Raw genomic sequence first — 23,362 nt, 5'->3', positions numbered from 1 at the left:
CCCTTATGAAGTACTTCCTGCAGTATGCAGATGATAAAACCTTGCTTCCTGGAAGCCAACTGGATTTAAAATACTTACTGATGAAGATCAAAGACTACAACTTTTAGTGTGGATTGCACCTCAATATAAAGAAAGCAAACATTCTCACAATTGGACTAATAAATAACATCATGACAATTGGAGAAAAGATTGAAGTTTCAAAGACTTCATTGTGCTCAGATCAACCATCAATACTCGTAGAAGCAGCAGTTAAGAAACCAAAAGGACGTATTGCATTAGGCAAATCTGCTGTATGAGATCTCTTTAGGGTTCAAGAGTAAATGTATCAGTCTGAGGACTAAGGTGTGCCTTAGTAGTCTCAATAGCCTCATATGCATGTGAAAGTTGAACAATGAATAAAGAAGACCGCAGAAGAATCAGTACATTTGAATAACAGTGTTGGAGAAGGAGTCCTGGTGTGGCTCTGTGGCTTAATGTGCTGGACTGCAAAGTTGGTTTGAGTCACAAGGTCTGTGATTCAAGCTCACCAACTGTTCCTCAGAAACGCTATCCACAGGGTGACTATGGGTTGAAACCGACTTGAAGGCACTTAATAACAACAACATGGACTGCCGGAAGAACTAACAAATCTGTCTTGGAAAAAGTGCAGCCAGAATGTTCCTTAGAAACTGGGATGGCAAGGTTTCGTCCCTCATACTTTGGACAGGCTACCAGGAGGGTCCAGTCCTTGGAGAAGGATATCATGTTTGGTGAAGTAGAGTGTCAGTAGCAATGTGCACAAATACAACAATTGTGAGGCTGGTGAAGTGTTTCTTTCTGCTGTGCAAAGGGTTACTAATCCACACAGAAGTGTCTTGGAAGACAAGCCTGGCGAACTACTTTTGAAAAATCAATGACAACCTTATGGAGTACGTGGTACTGTGACGTTCAAGGGGTTGTTGCTATGGACTGAATGCCGACTGGTTTTATGTATCCGGCACTGTTCCAGGCGTTTACATGAGTTAATTCATTAAATATTCACACTTAAATTATCTGTTAGAAACTTCTCTCACCTCCAGATTATAAACGGGGAATTTAAGGCACAGGGAGGCTGGGTAACTTGTCCAAAGTCTCATCGTTTGAATCTGCATTGAAATTCAGGGTATCTGTTTCCAGAATCCATACAGCCTTATAAATCTTAATATCTTCAGAAGCTAGCGCAGTTCTCCGAGAGTGTGAAATCTTAACAAACAAATAAAAAAAGCAGTTTTTCTTGAATATTTCCAGAATAATACAACTAAAGAAAACCCGCGTCAACATGAAGACGTGAACGGGCAACATTCCTAAGGGAAGAGAAATAAATAAATGCCTTTTAGCTTCACAGCCCCAACTTTTGCCCAATCCAAGGTCGGCAAGAAAATGTTTCTTTTTCTTTTTCCTTTTGTGACAATTTGGCGTTTCTGAACGCTAGGGGCTCCCGGATTCTCTAGTAGAAGGGTAACTTTTCCTTTTAGGATTTTTTTTTTTTTTTTAAAGGGGGTGGGGGAAATGTGGCCTTAATTATACTACGTCTTAGGCAGCTTAAGGAAGGGGCTGTGCTTTCGGAATCCCATCAGAGCCAAGTAAGGAGGTCCTTCTCTCTGTGTTTTTTTTAAGGACCTCGTGAAATAAAAGTGCAGAAAACAAACCTAGGCGATCATAGCAGCAGCCGCCTGGGTAGCAGCAGCAGCAACAGCAGAAAGAAAAGTTGAGAGTCTGCGGCAGCCGCTCGGACTCCGCACAGCTCTCATTCATTAAGTAAGCAGCTGCGGAGGAAGGTGGCCCAGCGCCCGCGCTGCCCACTCCCTCGCTCGTACTGCACACACGCGCCACCCCAGAGCGTCCGAAAGGCCACAGCGCTGCAAAACTTTCTGCTCACTACTTGGCGATCTTCCCCCTGGACATCTGAACGATTTGGAGGTTGAAAGAGGAACGCAGAGGCGCCCCGGAGAGCAGCGAGCACCGCCGGCCTCCCGGAAAACTTTTCTGCAGCTGGGAAACAGGCAGCCGGGGCTGCACTCCCGTCGCCGTGCCTCGAGCCGGGGCCGACCCACCACTCTCCGGAGCAGCACCTCGGCGGCGGCGGAGCAGCCAGCAGGCGACCCCGGAGCTTGGATCTGCGGCTGGTGTCGCGGGACGTCTTCTTGGGGCGGGAGGCTCGCGCCCAAGCCAGCGCCATGCAGAGCTACAAGTACGACAAGGCGATCGTTCCGGAGAGCAAGAACGGCGGCAGCCCGGCGCTCAACAATAACCCGAGGAGGAGCGGCAGCAAGCGGGTGCTGCTCATCTGCCTGGACCTCTTCTGCCTCTTCATGGGTGAGCCCTGCCCCGCGGTCCCTCGGTTCCCTGGCCCTCAGCGCCCCTGCTTGCCCAGCCCGTTCCTTACGCGCAGGACTCGGAGCTTCCTCGCTGGCACCGGGCCCCGGCGGCCGCATTCCCGGGCAGAGCCTGGCCCCGGGCCGCCCGCCTGCCTGCGCTGTCAGCTCCGGGAGGCCCCTGCTGCCTTCTCCTGGAGTCTTCGCGCCTCTCGGGGCCCCGAGGCTCCCTCCCTTCCTCCCTGATTTTGCTGATTCCCCGGCCTGTAAAGTGTCTGGGCGTGCTTATGCGTTCGGGGCTCTTCTCCAGTTGGAAGTCTCATCCGGCAGAATCGTACGGAAGGTGTGGGTTTGTTCTTTCAGAATAGGGGAAGTTGGTTGAACCACGATTTAGAGCCAGAGACTATACAACTTGTTGCCATTTGTCCAAGTAAAATGGATCTTCCATAGTCCCGGGTTTGTGCTTGGAGCGGAGCTGCCTCCCGCAGCTGTATGTAAACATCCAACCCTTCCGCTGGTGCTGTTGGCTGTGCTGGGCGGGCTTACAGGCTCTCCTCTCTCTCCTTTCCCTCGTGTACAGCCCCCAACTCCATGGGTTGGAAGACGCTCTCCCCTGCTTGGTTCCGATTCAGCACTCCCTTGAGAGCGTAAGGTGTGCCAGACGCTAGGCAGTTTCACTGGCATCTGCCCCATTTCACAGATGAGGAAACGGAGGCACTCAGCAGGCAAGCCTCGGTCATATTTTGGAACAAAAATTAATTGCAGTCCCAGAAAGCGGAGACACGTTTACTCCTGTTGTCCAAGCTATTTGGAAGCCTCAGCTAAAAGAGGGGGTGGGAGTCAAAGGGACGGTGGTGGGAGAGGATTTGTGACTCGGTGTGTATGGGGAGGAAGCGGGAACTATTGACATGGAGTTGCAGTAGTTCCAAGGTTGAAGTCAGCTAGGATTTATAATCATTATATATATTTTAAAGCGAATCTTGGTGTAATGGAAAGCGTGCAGGAGTTGTCGTCAGAAAACTGTCGGTGGCTACTTGCTGGCTGTGCCACCTAACTGCTTCCTAGGCCTCAGTTTCCTCATCTGCTGAATGAGTGAGCTAAATTAGGTGCTCCTCGGGCCCCTTCCTGCCTTAAGAACTCGGATTTGGTCCAGGAGCTGTTCTGCCAACTCTGCTAACTGAAGTAACATCTGTGTTCCCCGTTCAGTTCCCTTAAAATAGAACCCCTGCATGGAGCCTTAAGTACCCTTTGAAATGGATTTGTCCTTGCAGATTATAGAAACTGGAGGCTTCTTGTGCTGGGGTTAAACTTCCCTTGTGTTCTTGAAGCTTTCTGTAGTGGGGTCTTTACTCTTGGAGTTTTCCCAGACTTCCCTTCTCCTCCCTTTGACTCGATTGCCCATAGGAAATTTTGAAAGAAGATGTGATTCTCAGAGTTTAAAAATAAGAACGGTCCTCTTAACACAAGGAGAGACAGCTGAAGGTGAAATTGTGCTGTGTGCAAGGGAAGAAAGTTCACTACAGGTCAGGTGGCGGATCCGATTCCCACCTCCCTTAATAGAAATTCAACATTAAGCTAGTATGTAAAGGATTGTCACTGGGGTGGGCGGGGAGGGCTACCTTCCTGTGGGAGCCAGTTTTATTATTATTATGCAAGGATTAGTGGGATAGATTAGTATTTAAATTAAACACTTGTAATGAAACTATTGTGTTTTTCTTAAAAACCCTCCCTGATCCTGAGGGAGTACATAGAAACACCAGTTCTATGGTTAAAGCAGTTTGCTGTAAACTTGCTGGGGCTTCCCAGTGTTTACTCTTTCTCTCTCTTTTTGGTGGTGATGGAAGGGTAAATTCTTTCTTGTTGTAGTTGTTAAGTGCCTTCCAGTCAGTTCTGACATATTGACCCTGCAAGGTCGATGGTTCAAGCTCACCAGCAGCTCCTTGGAAACCCTATGCAGGCACTTAACAACAACAACAAAGGGTTTCCAAGGAGCAACTGGTGGATTTGAACCAATGATCTTGTGGTTAGCAGTGCAGTGCTTATCCTGCACCACCTCACTGATGGTGGTGATGGCTGTGTGCCATCGAGTCAGTTCTGACTCATTGGTGACCCTGTATAGGCTTACTGATGCTGTAAATCTTGATGGGAACAAAAAGACTCATCTGTTTTCTACAGAGCAGCTAGTAGATTCGAGATGCTGACTTTATGGCCCAAATTGTAATCCACTGTACTACCAGATCTCCTTTTGGTTCCGTCTGTTCTTGTTAGTGCTGTTGAATCAGTTATGACTCATAGCAACCCTGTGTAGGGGTTCTGAGGAGTGGCTGGTGAGCTTGAACCACTGACTCTGCGGTTCAAACTGATCTTGCAGTCCTTAACCCACAGCGCCACACCAGGACTCCTCAGGTCTTTCCAGAGCCAGAAACGGCCTGTGCACCTGTGCTGGGCTGTGAATCCTAACTCCTACTTTGTGGTTAGGAAAGCTGAGTAGAACATGTGTGAGAGAGCTGCTGGCTTTCATTGCCCTATTTCTGTCTCTTGATTTCAGAAGACAATCCCAAAAAACAGCATATTTTTTATTAAAGGAAAAAGAAATCTGAAGGGACTTGCACACCTACCAGCTATTAGTTAGCCAGGAACATAGAAACCAACTCTGTTGTTAGTTGAAAATCAAAAGTAAGGTGTATTTGTGATGATTACAGTTCTTCTGGCTCAACTAGCCTCATGTTCCCATAAAACTAATATAAATAAGTCTAGCTGTTTTTACGTGTATTCACTATGATCAAATGATTCTGTTTATCTAAAAACGTTTATGAGATATCACGAGTGTGTATTTCATTAAGAGAGGTACAGAGGTTCTTTCCTTAAGGGTCCGAGAATATGTGTGCCCCATCATTAAAATCATATCATTAAGCAGTTTTCAAAGTGACTTACTGATCAGTGTCTCCCCTGATTATAGTTCAAAATGCAATATCACTAATTAAATGCGTTTCTAACACTTTCAACAGGAAAAGCTGTTTGAAAAGGGTAAATACTTAATTGAGAAATTTAAGCAGGAAAGTTCTATTTGGCTTCTAAAAGAAAAATTAAAAACACAGCATGTGATTTTAATATTCCATATACCACAGTCTTAAAAAAATTATTTTTACTTGGTTTACTTTTTGCCTGAGACTGTCAGTATGATTTAATTTTATATAGTTTATTAATCATATGGTCTGGATTACGGGGCACTAATATATTAAGAAGAGACATAGTTTTCTGTTTATGTTCCCATAGGAATATATTCCCAGCTTCATCTTTTAGTATCTGGAAAAAATAAAAGCTGATGTGCTATATAAATGTTGTGTAAGTGGAAATATGCAAGCAGTTAAACTTGTTTTACAGACCTTTTTTTTGGAATATTAAATTCTTGGTAGAAACAACAACAAAAACAATAATTCACACTCGTTTGAAGACCAGAAGAATCTGCTATCAGAGCCCACCAATGGGAGTTTGTCCTCTATTAGAAAAGCTCTTTGCTGACTAGTGATTTTGCAGGCAAAGATATGCATCTTTGCGAAGTAGTTTTTCTGAACTTAATTTTTGTCTTCCATTTAGGCAAGCAGTATGCACGGCCTCCTGTTTTCTGTGCATTGCGTCTAGCGTAAGGGTGACTTGAGAGAAGCAGAGATGTCTATACAAAAAAGGGAGGAGCATTTAACACTATGTTGTTAAGTGTCATCGAGTCAGTTCCGACCTATAGCGACCCTGTGTAAAGTTTCCGAGGACCAGTTGGTGAGTTTGAACCTCCGACCCTGAAGTTCAAATGGCTTTGTAGTCTGGCGCATTAACCCACAGCGCCACACCAGGACACCATTTAACACTATGTTGTTAAGTGCCGTTGAGTTGGTTCTGACCCATAGCGACCTTCTAGAGGGTTTCTAAGGAGCAACTGGTGAGCTTGAACCACCAACTTTGCAGTTCACACCAACTTTGTAGTCTAGCTCATTAACCCACAGTGCCACACCAAGACTCCATTTAACATTATACCCTTTTTTTGTTACATTGATTTGTTGTTGTTGTATCGTGGAGACTCAGTGACCCTGTACAGGGCTTCCGAGGCTGTAACTCTTTACGGGAGCAGAAAGCCTCATCTTTCTCCCATGGAACTGCCTACCTTGAGGTTAGCAGCCCGATTCGTAACCAATACACTACCAGAGCTCCTTAAATTGATTTAGTCATCACAATAATTCAGGAGACCTGGTGTGATGCTACAGGATAAGCAATGGACTGCTAACCACTAGGTTAGGTTGGTGGTTCAAACCCACCAGTCACTCCTTGGAAACCTTATACAGTGTCACTGTGAGTTGGAACCGACTCAGTGGTAGAAAGGACTGGAACTCAACACTGAAGTCACATTGAGTTGAACTCTAAGTCAAGTCACAGTGTAGCATAGCACGCTGGTGGTGCTGTCGGTTAGGCATTGGTGTGCTGTTCAAACCCACACCAGTCACTCCTGGAGAGAAAGATGAAGCTGTTTGCACCTATAAAGATTAGCAGTCTTAGAAACCCAATATAGGGTTACTAGGAATGGGAATGAACTTGATGGCCGTGAGTTTGTGTGTTTTATTTATTTATTTATTTATTTATTTTTCAGTTATTCCTATATCTTTTTCTCATTTGAAGAATCCAGAAGCTCATATTCTCGTTAGAAAATCCTGAAACTAAATTTGTAGAAAGTCCCGACTCTGCACGTTTATACTAAGATAGATGGATAAAGATGGAACTGCTTTTCTAGTCAGCAATCAGGTCTTGTTTGCTCTCGGGCACTATTTTGACTTGGAGCTAGCTTTAGCATTGCAGTTTTGAGGTAACCTCTTTGCCTCACGAGACAGTGGTTTCAAAGAAGCAAACAAACACACAGGTCTTCATGGCTGCAGTACAAATGCAGAGTTTTGATCAATCTTAGTTGAGCTTCTATGCCAGCCCACTACCCCATGTATTTGTTGACTGCTTCCTTTGAACTCAGGTTCTTTGGTAGGCAGTGTTAGACAGACTCAGTTTTTGGCCCTATGCACTCTATTCAAGAGTCTTCATTCTTTGATTTCAGTTAGCTCATCTGCAAAATGGTGTTAAGAATCTCCTTTTTATTATGTAGGCGGAACAGAAGAAATACAGGAATTGGATGTGAAAGTTATTTGTAATTTCTTAAGACTGGCAAATGCAAAGGGTTTATATAACATGGCATCCCTGATGAAGGTTTTGTGGGTTGTTTTCATATGTTGTGTCTCAGAATCATAGGTAGACCTGATCATGACTATTTAGTAATGATGTTACAGTGAAGACCATAAACCAATCACTTCAAATACGAAGATGTCTCTTTTGCCCAGTAAATTGCAGATAGATGATTTCCATTTATCATGGATCTAAATCTAAGCTGAGAAGGCAGCCCCTAAAAGTTTACAGAATTCTTAAACACTAGTTTACCATTTAATCCTCACTGTATGCCCTGGAGTCCTTTTAGAACAGATTCCTTTATTCAGAAAGATTATTTCTCATTGGATTTTTTTTTTTTTTTTTATATTGAAAGGTAGGCTAACTGAGTTATAGTTGGGATGGAAGAAGTTCAAAGAAGTAGCTGCTTGGTCATGTTAGGTCTGAAAGTTCTGTTTTCCAACAAGGAAACAAAGTTAATGAGTGGAGTATCATGAGGGTAAGGAGAAAAATCACAAAACAGGTAAAATAAAAGAATGCTGGGAATCAGCAGTGGGCATCATAAAGACAATATTGTTGTTGTTAAGTGCCTTGTGAATAATGGGGCCCCTGTATGGGGTTTAAGAGGAGCAGCTGGTGGTCTTGAACTGCTGACCTTGTGGTTTGCAGTCCAGTGCTGATGCTACAGATCCACACTTTGGGTCTAGTCTGGCCACTGCCACTCTCAAGTTGTGTGACTGTGGACAGGTTGGTTTTCTATGGTTCTCAGCATTTTCTATTGGTAAATGGCTGTTGGGGTTATTTTTAAAGGCTGCCTTCAAACATTCTATGATTGATTTTAGAAGAGAGTAATCACATGTTGGTTGAATGTGTCTCACATACATGCACTCTGCTTCAGTGTTTAGCTCAATGGATCATCAGAATTGAGCAGAGACCTGGGTTCTAGTTTTGCCCAGGCCACTATGTTACTGTGTGGCTTTGGATAATCACTTGAGATGCTCCTGGACTGTAGTTTATCATTCCAACAAAGAGAATAATAGATCACCTTCTTTTTTAGGAGCCCTGTGAATGTATAGATTGCTAATCAAAAGGTCAGCAGTTTGAACACACTGCCTGCGTCAGTCTGTTTCTGTAAAGATGTACAGCTTGGAAAGTTATGGGACAGTTCTACTCTGTCCTATAGGGTCACTATGAGTTGGAATGGACTCAAAGTGTTAGATTTTGATTTTTGTAAGCCTCCATTCAGCTCTAACAAATTTATGAGTCTTTGCTGGTAGATATTGTAATGTACAAATCCAGTCACTTCTTGTCTTTGAAAGGAGCCCTGGTGGTGCAGTGGTTAAGTGCTTGGCTGCTAACCCTTGGCTTAGCTCCTAACCCTAACACTAACTCTAACCCTAACTAACTCTAACTGTAACCCTAGCCCTAACCCTAACCCTAGCCCTAACCCTAGCCATAGTCCTAGCCTTAGACCTAGCCATAGCCATAGCCTTAGACCTACACCTAGCCTTAGCCTTAGCCTTAGCCTTAGCCTTATCCCTAGCCTTAGCCCTAGCCCTAGCCCTAACTCCAACCCTAACCCTAACCAAAGGTTCAAACCCTGCAGCTCCTTGGGAGAGAAGACCTGGTGATCTGTCCCTGTAAAGATTTCAGCCTAGGAAACCGTCTGGAGCAGTTCTATTCTGTCATATAGAAGAATGATTAGTTGGAATTGACTGGATGGCACATAACTACTTCTCTTAAACCATCTATCATTAATTGAATGGTTATTATTATTTTACAAAGCTACAAATCCTAAAAATTAGTGTAAGTCAGTGTTAATTATGGAGAAAAAGTAAGCACTGGGTTTTGCTGGAGTCAGTCCAACATGCGGAGACACTGGTTGAATGTTTTCCTTGGCGGGATGTGTGTCCTTTCACCAGCTTCCTGAAATTCATGTTGTTGTTTTTCGGTGCTGTGGGTTAGTTCCAACTCAGAGTGGTCGTATGTACAGTAGAGCTCAACATGGTCCTGTTCTGGACCATCCTCAGAATCAGTACTGTGTCTGGGCTCATTGTGGTAATATTTGTGTCTGTCTGTCTTTTCACTGACCTTTTACTTTATGAAGCATGATGCCCTTCTCCAAGACTAGTCCTGCTGGATAACTTGTCCAAAGTATATGAGATGAAGTCATCATCCTCACTTCTAAGGAGCAATCCAGTGGTACTTCTTCCAAAACAGATTGTTCCTTTGTCTGGTGGTCTGTGGTATATTCAGTATTCTTCACCAACATCACAATTCAAATACGCCATTCTTCTATGATCTTCCTTATTTAGTGTCCAGTTTTCGAATGCATATGAGAGTTGAGTGAAAATACCAGGCACAGCTTAGTCCTCAAAGTAACATCTTTACTCTTAAACACTTTAAAGAGGTCTTTTGCAGTATTTCATTTAATTTTTTGACTGCTACTATCATGGATTTTGATTATTCATCCAGGTAAAATGAAATATTTGACAACTTCCATCTTTTTTCTTCATCGGGATGTTGCTTATTGGTCTAGAGGTGAGGGTTTTTATTTATTTTACATTGAGTTGTAATCCATACTCAAGGCTGGATTCTTTGATCTTTATCAGTTACAGGTGCATCCAAGTCCTCTTCACTTTCAGCAAGCCAGGTTGTGTCATCTGCATATCAAAAGTTTTTTGTAGTTAAGTGTCCTCAAGTCAAGTCCCTTCTGACTCATTGTCCCCTTTAATCCTGATGCTGACTTCTTCGTGGTGTCCAACCTCTTGGATCAGTATAATGATTGGTGTAGCACTGTGGGTTAATGCACTGGACTGCAAAGTCAGTTTGAGCCACAAGGCCGGTGGTTCAAGCTCACCAGCTGATCCTAGGAAACCCTATACAGGGTGGCTGTGGGTCAGAACAGACTCGACGGTACTTAACAACAGCAACAATAATGATTGAATATGTGTGATGAAAGGATACAACCTTGACATACACCTTTTCTGACATTAAACCGTTCAGTAGTCCCTTGTTCTGTTCGAACGGCTGCCTCTTGTTCTGTGTGGTGTTGTTGTTGTTAAGTGCCGTGGAGTCGTTTCCGACTCATAGTGACCCTGTACAGGGTTTCCGAGGCTGTAAATCTTTAAGGGAGCAGAACGCCTCATCTTTCTCCCGCGGAACTGGTGGTAGTTTCGAACTGCTGACCTTGTGGTTCCCAGCTTGATTCGTAACCACTACGCTACCAGAACATTCTGAGAAACTGGCTGACTTTTTCCTTGACTGGATGATTGTCCTTTATACCTGCTTTCTTAAATTTATATTAATCACAAAAAAGAAGTAAGCAAATACAACAGATAACTTTTCCCTTTTTACTGCTTAGTTTTTATGTTCAAGAAGTGTGCATTTTTAATAACACACAGTAGTTTTAATTCCTTAATCTACCTCTGAACCATATTTTCATTCATCAACTAACTGGTGACCGACCAATCTAGCCAAACCTCCTTCATGGGTTGCAATAAAGAAGTGAAACTTCTGTTTCCTCATTGTCTAGAATTGCTATGTAATTTATCCTGATGTTAGTTTTTTGCTCTTATCCCCCTAATTTTCATATATATTTTGTTTGTTGTTAAGTGCCGTTGAGTCAGTTCTGACTCATAATGGCCTTGTTTAGTGTTTCCAAGGTGCAGCTAGTGGATTTGAACTGCCAAACTTGCAGTTAGCAACCCAGTTCTTATCCTACAGCACCATACCAGGACTTCTTTATATATATGTTGTTAAGTGACATATTAAGTGCATGTTGTTAATTACCATGATGAGTACTGGTTCCGACTCATAATGACACCGTATAGGGTTTCCGAAGGGCTGCTGGTAAGCTTCAATGACCAACTTGCAATTCAAATTGACCTTGCAGTCCAGCACGTTAACTAACAGCGCCACACCAGGACTCCCTGATATATAGAATAGAGATATATAATGGTCGTAACTACTTTTGTCGGAAACAGCTAAAGCCAGAGTTGGTGGCCTCTTCCACTTTTAGCCTTTTTGATTTCCTGTCAGTTTTAGATTCTTTCTTTACCCCTTCCTGAGCAGTTGTTTGGGCTGGCAAACCCCGTTGGTCACAGCACGGTGTTAATGAGGCCATAGTCAAGAACTTCTTCCCTGTGTGGGCAGTTATATTTATGGAGAAACCCTATCCTGTGTGTTGGTTCAGTTCGGTACACCTTATTTGAGGAGTAATCATTTATTTTAGGAATGTTAGTTATTTCACAAAATCATCTAATAATAAGACTAGTATAGTGTGAAATACAGATTTTCAGACAGGAGATTCAGTAGGCTTTGGGGTAGGGCCCGGGACTCTGTATTTTATAAAATCATCTTGTGTTTCTTCTCAGGCCAGTGTGGGCATCACTGTGTTGTTTAACAGCAGATGTCTGAAAGTAATTGAATTATGTAGTGGGCTTTTTGTCTCCCCTACCCCCAATAGGAAATGTTGTGGCATTCTACCCATTGTTTGGTCGTTTGCTCATGTCCTCATTTGTTGCCAGTTCATCTCTTTGTTTCAATACAGAGATAAGATCTGGATAATCAAGCTTGCTAGAATTCTGCTTCCCCCCAAAATAAAATAAAATAAAATAAAATAAAATAAAATAAATGACCTGTGAGTACAGAACTGAAGATGTCTTGTGATTTTCAGTCTCAAGACTGTATTATCTCCAACTGCTAAGAAGCTAGGATCTTTCTTTATTTCTGGTTTCTGAACTGAGTTTGGTGTGGTTGAAGTTGCCAGCCAAGTGACCTCTTTGGATAAATGAGGTGTTTAAGTATTTTCTGTTTTAGATGATTGAAATTTGTGCATGAGTCAAAAGGGAAATGGATAAATTACAATCCTGATTAAACCGTTGCCGTGAAGTTAATTTCTATTCTGTGACCCTGCGTGTGTTAGAGTAGGACTGTGCTCAAAAAGATTTCAATGACTGATTTTTCAGAAGTAGTTTTTCCTTAACTTTTTTTTTTTTTTTTTAGCCAAGTCTGTCTTCCAAGGCACCTGAGAGTGGATTCGAACTTCCAATCTGTAGGTTAGCAATTGAGCATTTTTCTTTAAAAGGTCTCAGTTAGGTTGACATGGTAGAAACAGCACAAGTTTTGGATTCATCTTGATCTAGGTTTGATGCCTGGCTAACAACTAACAGTTATTTGGTAAAACTTAGGCAAAAATGATATAGTTTCTCTAGGTGTTAGCACTGAGGGTTAATGTGCTGGACTGCAAGGTCAGTTTGAGCCACAGAGTTGGTGGTGCAAGCTCACCAGCTATTCCTTGGAAAAGGGTCACTATGACTCGGAACTGACTCGATGGCACTTAACAACAACAACAGGCTTTAACTGGAGTCCTGGTATAGCACTGTAGGATAAACACTGAACTGCTAACCATAAAGTCAGAAGTTCAAACCCACCAGCCACTCTTGGAAAACGCATACCGGGTTGCTATGAGTCGAACCCGACTTAATGGCATACAGCAACAGCAACAACAACAACAACAACAGGCTTCAATTTAAGGAGCCTTGGTGGGGTTATAAGGTCTGCTGCTAATAGAAAGGTCAGTGGTTCGAAACCACCAGCTGCTGTGTAGGAGAAAGATGAGGCAGTCGGCTTCTGTAAAAGATTTACAGTCTTGGTAACTCTGTCTTCTTGTTGTTGTTAAATGCTATCAGTTGGTCCTGACTCATAGCGACCCTGTATAGGGTTTCCAAGAAGCTGCTGGTGAGTTTGAACTTCTGACTTTATGGTTCAAACAGACTTATGGTACAGTGCTTATCCTAGAGCACCATACCAGAACTCTTTGTTTTTCACCCCCCAGAACTCTTAAAATGCTACTAACGGGTAGAAATTGACTCTAAGGCAAGTGTTTGATTTGGTTTTGATTCAAACTTTAATTTCTTCATCTAAACACTAATCATACCTAGCAACATTCTTGATTTGTAAAGCTCAGATGAGATCATGAATCAGAAAGCAGTTTGAAAAGCTAAAAAACACTATACCATAATAAAGTATTACTTTGCTATTATGCATAGTGATTGTATTTTCCTTTCCAATTTCCACACTCCTTAATTGTTCTATGGATTTTTTTTTTTACATATGTTGGCAGCAAAGTTGACTGAAATATCATAGGGGGAAAACGTGAGGAAAATCGTAATGAAAAACAAGGCAGAGTGAACACAAATGTTTTCCATGAACTGAAGAAAAACAGTGGAAGGTTTTCTGACCCTGATTGCAAAGTCAAAGTGCAGGAGCTCCAATAGCCTTTGGTGGTTGCATTCTTCCCCTTTGAAAAGGAGATGGCCAAATAATCTTGAGAGAAAGACAAATACACTTTAGGAAGGGCAAGAGAGAATTCAGACAAATGGGACTGTTTTAGGGTCATCTCTTATCTGTGTCCTTTGACATTCCAGGGAAAAACTAATTAAAAAGGACAGCAATGAATGAAAATAATCAAATGCTTGTCATTGAGCATGGTCTCCATATTTGTTGAGGAATGGAGGTACTGTGCTACTATTATATTTATTATTTAGGTCAACCATATGAAAGAGATCTGAGACCTCTTGTAGAGATGAGGAAACTGTGGCTCACAGACATAATGTAACTTGCACAAAGGTGCCCAGCTAGTAAGCAATCACTGTTTTTCTTACATCAGATAGATCTTGGCTGAAAACAGAGAATACCAGAAAGATGTTTACTTGTGCTTTCTTGACTACACAAAGACATTCGATTACGTAGATCATAACAAGCTATAGTAATACTGCAAGGAATGGGAATTCCAGAAAATCTAATTGTGCTCATGCGGAAATGGTACACAGATCAATAGGCAGTTAGTCCAATAGAACAAGTGGCTTAAAATCAGGAAAAATATATATCAGGATTATATCCTGGTGTGGCGCTGTAGGATAAGTACTGGACTGCAAGGTCAGTTTGAATTGAAAGGCTGGAGGTTCAGACCCACCAGTTGCTCCTTGGAAACACTATACGGGGTTGCTATGAGTCATAACTGATTCCAGGACACTTAACAACAGCAGATAATCTGAGAAATTGGAATATAATCTACAATATGCAGATGATACAACGAAGCTAAAGGACTACAGGTTTCAGTGTGGATTACATCTCAATGTAAAGAATACAAAAATCCTACAAATGGACCAATAAACAACATCATAACTAAATGGAGAAAAGCTTGAAGGTGTCAAAGATTTCATTTTACTTGGATACACATTCAGGGTTCATGGAAGCCTGAGTCATGAAATTAATGTATTGCATTGGGCAAATATGCTGCCTAAGAGTCTTTAAAGTGTTAAAGAACAAAGATGTCACTTTGAAGACTAAGGTGTGCCTGACCCAAGCCATGGTATTCTCAGTTGCTTCATATGCAAGTGAATGTTGTTAAGTGCCATTGAGTTGGTTCTGACTCATATGGACACTGTGTAGGGCTTCAGAGGAACGGCTGGTGAGTTTGAACCACTGACCTTGCACCATTGATTTTGTGGTTCAAATGGACCCTATAGACCAGTGCTTATCCTCCAGAGCCAATCTAGGACTCCAATGAATAAGGAAGACAAAAAGAGGAAGAGCTTCAATATGGATTGACACAATGGCTATACAGCAATGGGCTCAAACATAACAATTGTGACAATGGTACGGGATTGGGTTGCTATGAATCAGGTCACTGGACAACACCTAATGACAAATTTTCCTTATTTCAGTCTAGAACTCTGCTGTGTAATTTGCAGTACAGTGAAAACTCATTCTTTTGTATTATATTCCATTTCATATATTTCCATTTTAATGAGTCCAAATATGTACAATATGTTGTATATGGCTCAATATAGGACATAAATACAAGCCTTATGTTAAGGATCCTATTAGGCAGTGGAATAGACAGAGCTATGTATAAATAAATGGAGTTCTAGGAGTCCTGGTCTGGTGCTGTGGGTTAATATGCTAGACTGCAAAGCCAGTTTGAACCACAAGGTATGCATTTCAAACGCACCAGCTACTCCTGGGAACCCTTGTACAGAGTTCCTGTGAGGCAAAACTGACTTGATTGCATTTAGCAACAACAACAACAACAGTAGCATGATGGGTTATGAGTTAGGCTGCTAAATGCAAGATCAGCAGTGCAAATCTAGCAGCCGGTCTGCAGAAGAACAATGAGGCTTTCTGCTCCCTTAAAGATTATTTACAAATTCTGAAACCCCATACAGGTTTGCTAGATGTTGGAACCAACTCCATAGCATATAACCACCACCACCACCACCATACACAAATAATTGCAAAACAGTTTATAAAGTGATGGATAAAACCTGTTCGTGGACATAAAAAAAAAAAAAAAAGTGCCAATGTAGCAATTCTTCATTACCTTGATTCAGGGAATCTTTCGGATTTGAAATTACTTTGGAGATTTCATTATCAACATCAAAGTCATTTTTGATCTCAGTCAGTCATTAAAACAGGCATTTTTGAGTTGGTGAGGGGTGGGAGGTCGGAGGAGAAAAAACAGTCACAGAGTGGGAGGTTGTGGTTAGACAGTTAATGTTTGGCCCTGCTACTTGCTCATTATTATTAACAGTATAAACTAAGTTATATAGTTACTTAATCTCTTTGAGGTCTCAGTTTTCTTGTTTGTGAAATAGAATAATATGTATTTAGTGAAGTTGTGATGATATGCCTGCTATAGTGCATGATACATAAATACTCAACACACCTTAGCTTATGTATTCATCATCATCACCATCATCACCATCATCATCTCCTCAATGCCCTTGATACAAATATGTGGGACCTGAGACCTGAATTGTTGTTAGTGATTGTCCAGCTGTTAGTAAAGGATCAGAGCCACAAACCAAAGTTTTGATTCCATTGTGCTTTTCTGATATTGACTTGTTACGTTTGAAGTTTGGTATTATTCTTAAAGTAAATTTCTCCATAGAATTATATTCTCTACTTTCTTTTGCTCATGTCAATTAAAAGACGAATGAGACAAACAGGTTTAATGTATAAACCTAATCAGCAGCGGTTAGTTAAGAAAGTGAGAGACATGCCACAAACTTGAAGGATTAGGCAGTTTTTTGACATATCATGTTTCTTCAGTCTGGTACTTGTTCTTGAAAGTGCTCATTACCAAAGATCACTGCTGATTTATTTGAGATTGAACAGGAACCAGATTTTTCAAAAGAATATATCCCAGACACAGTGTTGGATTACCCAATCAGTAAGGTAAGCACAGACTTGTGAGTATTTATGCATACTATGTTGTGAACTATTTCTGCCACCTCAAACACTTCGCTTCTAGGTATGGCTGACATCTGTCACTCTCCCAATCCTACAGAACCTTCTTACAGAATCAAAGCCTCTTCAAATTTACAGCCTCTGACAGGGATGGAGTATCTAGTAAGAAAGGTAAACATGGGCTTACTTACTGATCTGTAGTAAACAGTTTCACATTTTTTTTTTTACCATCTCATATGACACTGTTCACTACAGATTAGCAAGTAAGCACAAATAAGCCTGTGCTTACCTTGTTTACTGGGTACTCTGTCCCTGATCTCATGAGAGAAGAAAGAGAATTTAAGTTTATTAAAGTCTTGCTTTTTAAAATCCTCTCAACAATCTCTCGAGGTAGGAATTATTCCTTTTTGACAAAGAGGGTAACTAAGTCTAATACATTAAATAATTTTCTTAAGGATGTACATTAAATGGCAGTTGTTGTTGTTAAGTGCCCTCGAGTCGCCTCCGACCCATAGTGACCCTGTATAGGGTTTCCAAGGAGCAGCTGGTGAGCTTGAACCATAGACCTTGCAGTTCAAACAGCTTTGCAGTCTGGTGCATTAACCCACAGCGCCTCAAAAGGAGGGTAAGTCAGGTTCTTGAACATCCTTGTGAAACTATTCTTCCCTTGTTGGTAAGTGCCATCGAGTTGGTTCCAACTCATAGCGACCCTGTATAGGCTTACCGAGGAGAGACTGGTAGGTGCATTGGCAGCCTTTCAGTTCAAACTGACCTTGCAGTCCAGGGCGATATCTTGTACCACCACACCAGGACTCCATTCTTCCATCAGGTGCAGGTTACGTTCCAAATTATACTCTGCATTAAAATTCTCAAATTTAGGAAGAAATCAAACACCACACCACATATAAAGGCTCAGTTGGAAAGTTTTGAAAGGACCTTGTTGATTTCTTTGTGCTTTGAAAGTATCTATTGCAATTCAGTGTATTGGTGATAAGTGTGTTTTCGAGGTTTGTCACAAATTAAGTTATATGCCTTGGAGAGTCTTACAGAGAAATGCAAATCAGTGTTGAGAACTTTGTCATAATAAGCAGTGTGCTTTGGTTCCTATTTATGTATGCCCCTCAAAGCACATAATACACAGTGATTAGGTTGACACCAAAGAAACTGTCCCTATTGATGGGCTCTTAATAACTAGCTGCCAAATTAAGATTACGACATCAGTCAGCATAATTTATCTCAAGCCTGTTTAAAACAATCTATATTTGAACTTGTCTTTCAAGTCTAAGTCTTACCTTTCACAGACTGTTTTTTAAAAACTATATTTTATTGTATTTTTGGTAAAATATAACCCGGCAAAACACGCCTATTCAATAATTCCTACACATAATATTCAGTGACATTGGTGACATTCTTCACATTGTGTCAACATTCTTATAATTTCCCTTCTGGTTGTTTCTAAAAGAACACAGTACTCAAGAGTGACATTCTTTACTTTTTGAGCTAATGAGCTATTTAGTTAAAAGGTGACTTCATGAGATCATTTCACTTTAAGTTTTAGAGAATCGCAGAGTAATAGCTTCAGGGATTCCTTAAATCTCAGTGTATCCAGTAAATCTTATGTTTTAAGAATTTGGAGTTCTGTTCCACATTTTTGTCCCTTTCTATTACAAGGATCCATCTATTGTGATCCATCTTATCAGAATGTTTGCTAATAATGGTAGCTGCACACTGTCTAGTTCTTCTCATGGTTGAGGAGGTAGTAGTTCATGGAGACGAATAATCTTGCAATCTGGTTCCTTCTCTAATTCTTGTGTTTCCTTCGTTTTCTTTTATTCCAAACAATAGGGAACAGTAGTTGTATCTTATATGGCCACTCATAAGGTTTTAAGATCCCCATCACTACTTTTCCACAGGTGTTTTTTGAGGTATTGGAGATTCTTTACCCTAAAAGGAATTTACAGGCTAGTGAATGGGAGACAGACTTGCATATTCACAAACATGAAATTCTACACATTTTGGGAGATAGGGGCTGGTAGCACAGTGGAGAGTCATGAAGTTTGCCTGAGGGCACTGAGCTGGTTCTTGTAAAATCAACATATGAAGGTGCTTGGGAGGGGTCATGGTGAAAGGCACTAGGAGAACACCTCTTGTATGCTGACCTTCCACTTTACCAAGCATGATGTCCTTCTCCACAGTCTGGTCCCTCCTAATAATTTGTTCAAAGTATGAGAGATGAAGTCTTGCAATCCTTGCTTCTAAGGAACATTCTGGCTATACTTCTTCAAACACAGATTTGTTTGTTCTTCTGGCAGTCCATGATATTTTTAGTATTCTTTTTCAACACCATCACTCAAATGCATTAATTCTTCTACGTTCTTCCTTATTCACTGTCCAACTTTCACATGCATATGAGGTGATCAAAGAAAGTATCTTTGGGTCAGGTATACTTCAGCCTCAAATTAATATCTTTGCTCTTCAGCATTTTAAAGAGGTCATGTGCAGAAGATTTGCCTAATTTAATAAATCATTTGATTCCTGACTGCTGCTTCCTTGAGTGTTGATTGTGGATCCAAGCAAAATGAAGTCTTTGACAACTTCAATCTTTTCTCCATTTATCATGATGTTGTTTATTGGTCCACTTGTGATGGATTTTGTTTTCTTTATATTGAGGTGCAATCCATACTCAAGGTTGTAGGTATTCTTTGATCTTCATCAGTAAGTATTTTAAGTTTTCTTTGCTTCTGCAAGCAATGTTGTATCATCTGCATATTGCAGGTTGTTAATGAGTCGTTCTCCAATCCTGGTGCCATGTTCTTCTTTATATTACCCAGCTTTTCGGATTATTTTCTCAGCATACAGATTGAATAAGTATGATGAAAGAATATAGTCCTGGCACATACCTTCTTGATTTTAAAACATTCAGTATCACCTTGTTCTGATCAAACAATGCCTCTATGTATAGGTTCCTCATGAGCACAATGAAGTGTTCTGGAATATTCATTCTTCTCAGTGTTATCCATAGCTTGTCATGATCCATATAGTTGATTGTCTTTGGATAGTCAATAAATCGCAATCAGCATCTTTCTGGTATTCTCTGCTTTCAGCCAAGATCCATCTGACATAAGTAATGATATCCTTCATTCCACGTTTTCCTCTTTAGTATTTTTCTGTCTCTATAGACTACAGTTTTTTCTTTCTCTATAAATTAGCCTATCCTGGATGCTTCATATAAATGGAATCATATAATATGTGGTGTTTTGTGACTGACTAATTTAGCATAATATTATCAAGGTTCATCCTTCCTTTTTATGGTTCAATAATATTCCACTGTATAGATTACCACATTTTATTTATTCATTTAACACTTGATAGACATTTTAATTGTTTCTACTTTTTGCCTATTATGAATAATGCTATAACTTTTGTATACTTGTGCTTATATGATATATGTTTTCAATTCTTTTGGATATACAATCCTAGAAGTAGACTAACTTGGTTCTGTGGTAACTTCAAGGAGCCCTGGTGGCATAATAGTTAAGCACTTATTTGCAAAATGAAAGAAAAGTCAAATGTTTGAAACAACCAGTCGCTCTGCAGAAGAAAATACCTGTCAGTCTTCTCCCGTAAATATTATAGCCTAGGAAACCCTACGTGCTCTGGTAGCATAGTGGTTACGAGTTGGGATGTGAACCTCAAGGTCAGCAGTTTGAAACTACCAGCTGTTATGCAGGAGAAAGATGAGACTTTCTGCTCCCGTAAAGATTTATAGCCTCGGAAACCCTGTACAGGGTTGCTATGAGTAGGCACCGACTCCATGGTACATAACCATCACCATCATTCAGTCATGCAATGTGGCTGTGAGTTGGAATCTACTTGAGGGAACACAAAAACAGCATGCTAATCTAATTTTTTAATTTTATGAAGATCTACCAAGCTGTTTTTCATTCTTGCATCATCACTTTAGAAATACATTACTGTTAATGAAAATACATAAAAGAAAAATACAGAAGCTATACTGAAGAACTTTGGAATTAGCATATTCATGAATAGCTTTGTTCCATATTCATGAATAGCTTTATTCCACAAAGAAACATTTTTGATCGGTTTAGCAGTGTCATCGGGTTTCAGTTGAGTGAGCAGAGAACAATACCGCTGATGGACGGATAGATGCTGGGTGGTCAGCTGGAATTGCTTACTTGATGAGTGTGACATGCTTCCACCAACCAGATTCTTGCTTAACTACAAACAACAATGAAAGCCATACATCTTCAGAGTACCTTGAAAACAGTTGCAAACGCAAGTATGAAAACTTAAGATCTGTTTTACTATGTTTTATGGTCTTGAAATAGAAATCTGTCTATTCAGTTTCTGGTTTGGTTGATTATTCAACTCTTTTTTTAAAATCCTGGATGTATGGCTGTATACACAATTATTGTTGTTGTTAAGTGCTGTTGAGTCAGTTTTTACTCACAGCAACCCCGTGTAGGGTTTCTGACGAGCAACTGGTGGCTTTGAATTGCCAATCTAGTGTTTCTCTTACAGTACCACACCAGAAGTCCATACGTAATTGTCGTCTCAGAAATTAAAATAACCACACATCTGTTTGACTTGTATAGGATTCCAGGAGATATTAAAGAATATCACACACAAGCACGATGTCTTGTGGAATTATTTGGAGCATCAAGTTCATAAATGCATGCAAAATCAAGCTATACATACATGAGCAATTGTGCTTGTGATGTGCTGTTGAGTCGGTTGTGACTCATAGCAACCCTATACAGGAGGAGCAGCTGGTGGGTTTGAACTGCTGACCTTGTGGTTTGCAGTCCTGTGCTGACTCTACAGCACCACACCATTAGACCACAAATAGGTGAGGATATGGCACTCCCACTAATTATTAGGTGCTTTCCACAAAATCTCACGTTGTCTTTCTAGTAACAGTATTAAGTGAATGTCAGTAACCTGGTTTTGCAGCACAGAAGGCGTAAATGATTTGTCCAAGGTAATGTGTCAGTTTTGGGATTTGAACTCAGGCCTGACTAAATGATGACCGTTGGTAATGTTATTAGTGTAGTGGTTACGAGTTGAGCTGCCAACCTCAAGGTCAGCAGTTCAAAACTACCAGCAGTTCCGCGGGAGAAAGATGAGGCATTCTACTCCTGTAAAGATTTACAGCCTCGGAAACCCTTTGCAGGGGTCACTATGAGTCGGAACCGACTCCACGGTCCTTAAAACAATGTCTTCAGAAAGGCTTTAAAAAAAACCTAGTAAAGGTTATCCAGCAAGTGAGTAGGAAAGTAGGGGTCAGACATCTTGAGGTGGTCTTATCCACAAGGAGCTAATGCTTATGTTCTTCCAAGCCCTGTCTTTCCCCCACTACTCTGTACTGACTTTCACATTAGAAGCATGGGATTTGCTGTCCAAAATGAACTCGATTTGTGATTCCCACCTTGTGTTCTTTGGATCAGCAGAGGCCTGCTAGGCAGTCCTGGGGCATCATATGTTAATTTCAGCACTTCAGAAATATCTCATGTATAATGTACATTTGCCAATGATTATAACTTTGCTGAGATTAACTCAAAGGATCAAATTTTGCTGAGAATGCTCAACATCAGCTTTTTGCTCCTGTGATTCCATGACACGTATCAGTTTGCTCTGATCTTTGTTGTTTTTTAATGCTAATTAGGAAATGGTACTGGAACTTTGTGTGCTTGGGTTAACAAAAATGGGCAATTAAAACAAAATATGATCTTCCAGAACATGACCCTCACAGGAACTCAGAAACTGTCAGGGATCCTTGGTAGTAAAAAGGGTGGACACTCTGGAATGGACAATTGATGAACAAGGTGACTCCTGGGCCTGGGACAGGCCATCTTGGAAGGTGCCCTAAGGGGAAGAGAGACTGGTACTAGATCATTTGTCATTCACATCAGACAGCAATAATCGGTAACTCTGTTAGTGACCCACCCTTTTTGTATCCTGGGCTTGATCTGTAGTTTTTGTGGTTTGGTATAACCTTTGGGTCACATTGGGAAATTATGAGCTTCTTTGGTTAGTAGCTACGGATGCAGCTCCTTCATGAAATATAGTTAATTAAGTAGAACATCCACCAATAGCCACCTCCCCACAAATGACCCGCATTGTTATAAAGTTAGCAACCACTAACAGGCAGTGGCAGAAATACTTCTCAACCACACAGCAGATTTCATTAGACACTTGCCCAAGTGGCTGTTTTGGTCAACTTTGTTTCCATACATTTCTGTGGAGGAATGGGCTAATACATTGTTTCTAATTACTGAATTTGTCTTGCTGTCATCTTGGCCTTAATGCGTGTTTTGATGAAATGCACAGTGTCTTCTTCTGAAGCTACTGTCTTATACTTTGAACATAGAGATGAACTTCTAGCAAGCTGGGATTTAAAAAACATTTCCAAGGGTGTTACTGGCTTGTTGTTGGTGTTGTTATGTGCCGTGGAGTCTGTTCCAACTCATAGTGACCCTGTACAGGGTTTCTGAGGCTGTAAATCTTTATGGGAGCAGAAAGCCTCATCTTTCTCCTGCGGAACAGCTGGTAGTTTC

The 23,362-nt window shown here is 41.0% G+C and overlaps 1 protein-coding gene across 1 annotated transcript in view; it reads left to right on the top strand.

Annotated features, from left to right (window-relative positions):
- Positions 1 to 1,791: 1,791 nt before the first annotated feature.
- PPAP2B (phosphatidic acid phosphatase type 2B) overlaps positions 1,792 to 23,362 on the top strand; it is a 117,115-nt gene continuing 95,544 nt past the window's right edge. The window contains exon 1 of the mRNA XM_006839817.1: positions 1,792 to 2,334. Within this exon, the coding sequence (XP_006839880.1) occupies positions 2,196 to 2,334 (139 nt within the window). The 5' untranslated portion in view covers positions 1,792 to 2,195. The remainder of the gene's footprint in view (positions 2,335 to 23,362) is intronic.

This window comes from Chrysochloris asiatica, unplaced genomic scaffold (assembly GCF_000296735.1).
Source record: "Chrysochloris asiatica unplaced genomic scaffold, ChrAsi1.0 scaffold00026, whole genome shotgun sequence".
NCBI lineage: Eukaryota > Metazoa > Chordata > Mammalia > Afrosoricida > Chrysochloridae > Chrysochloris > Chrysochloris asiatica.
The sequence above is the reverse complement of the archived record's forward strand: the minus strand, read 5'-3'. Positions and strand labels throughout refer to the sequence as shown.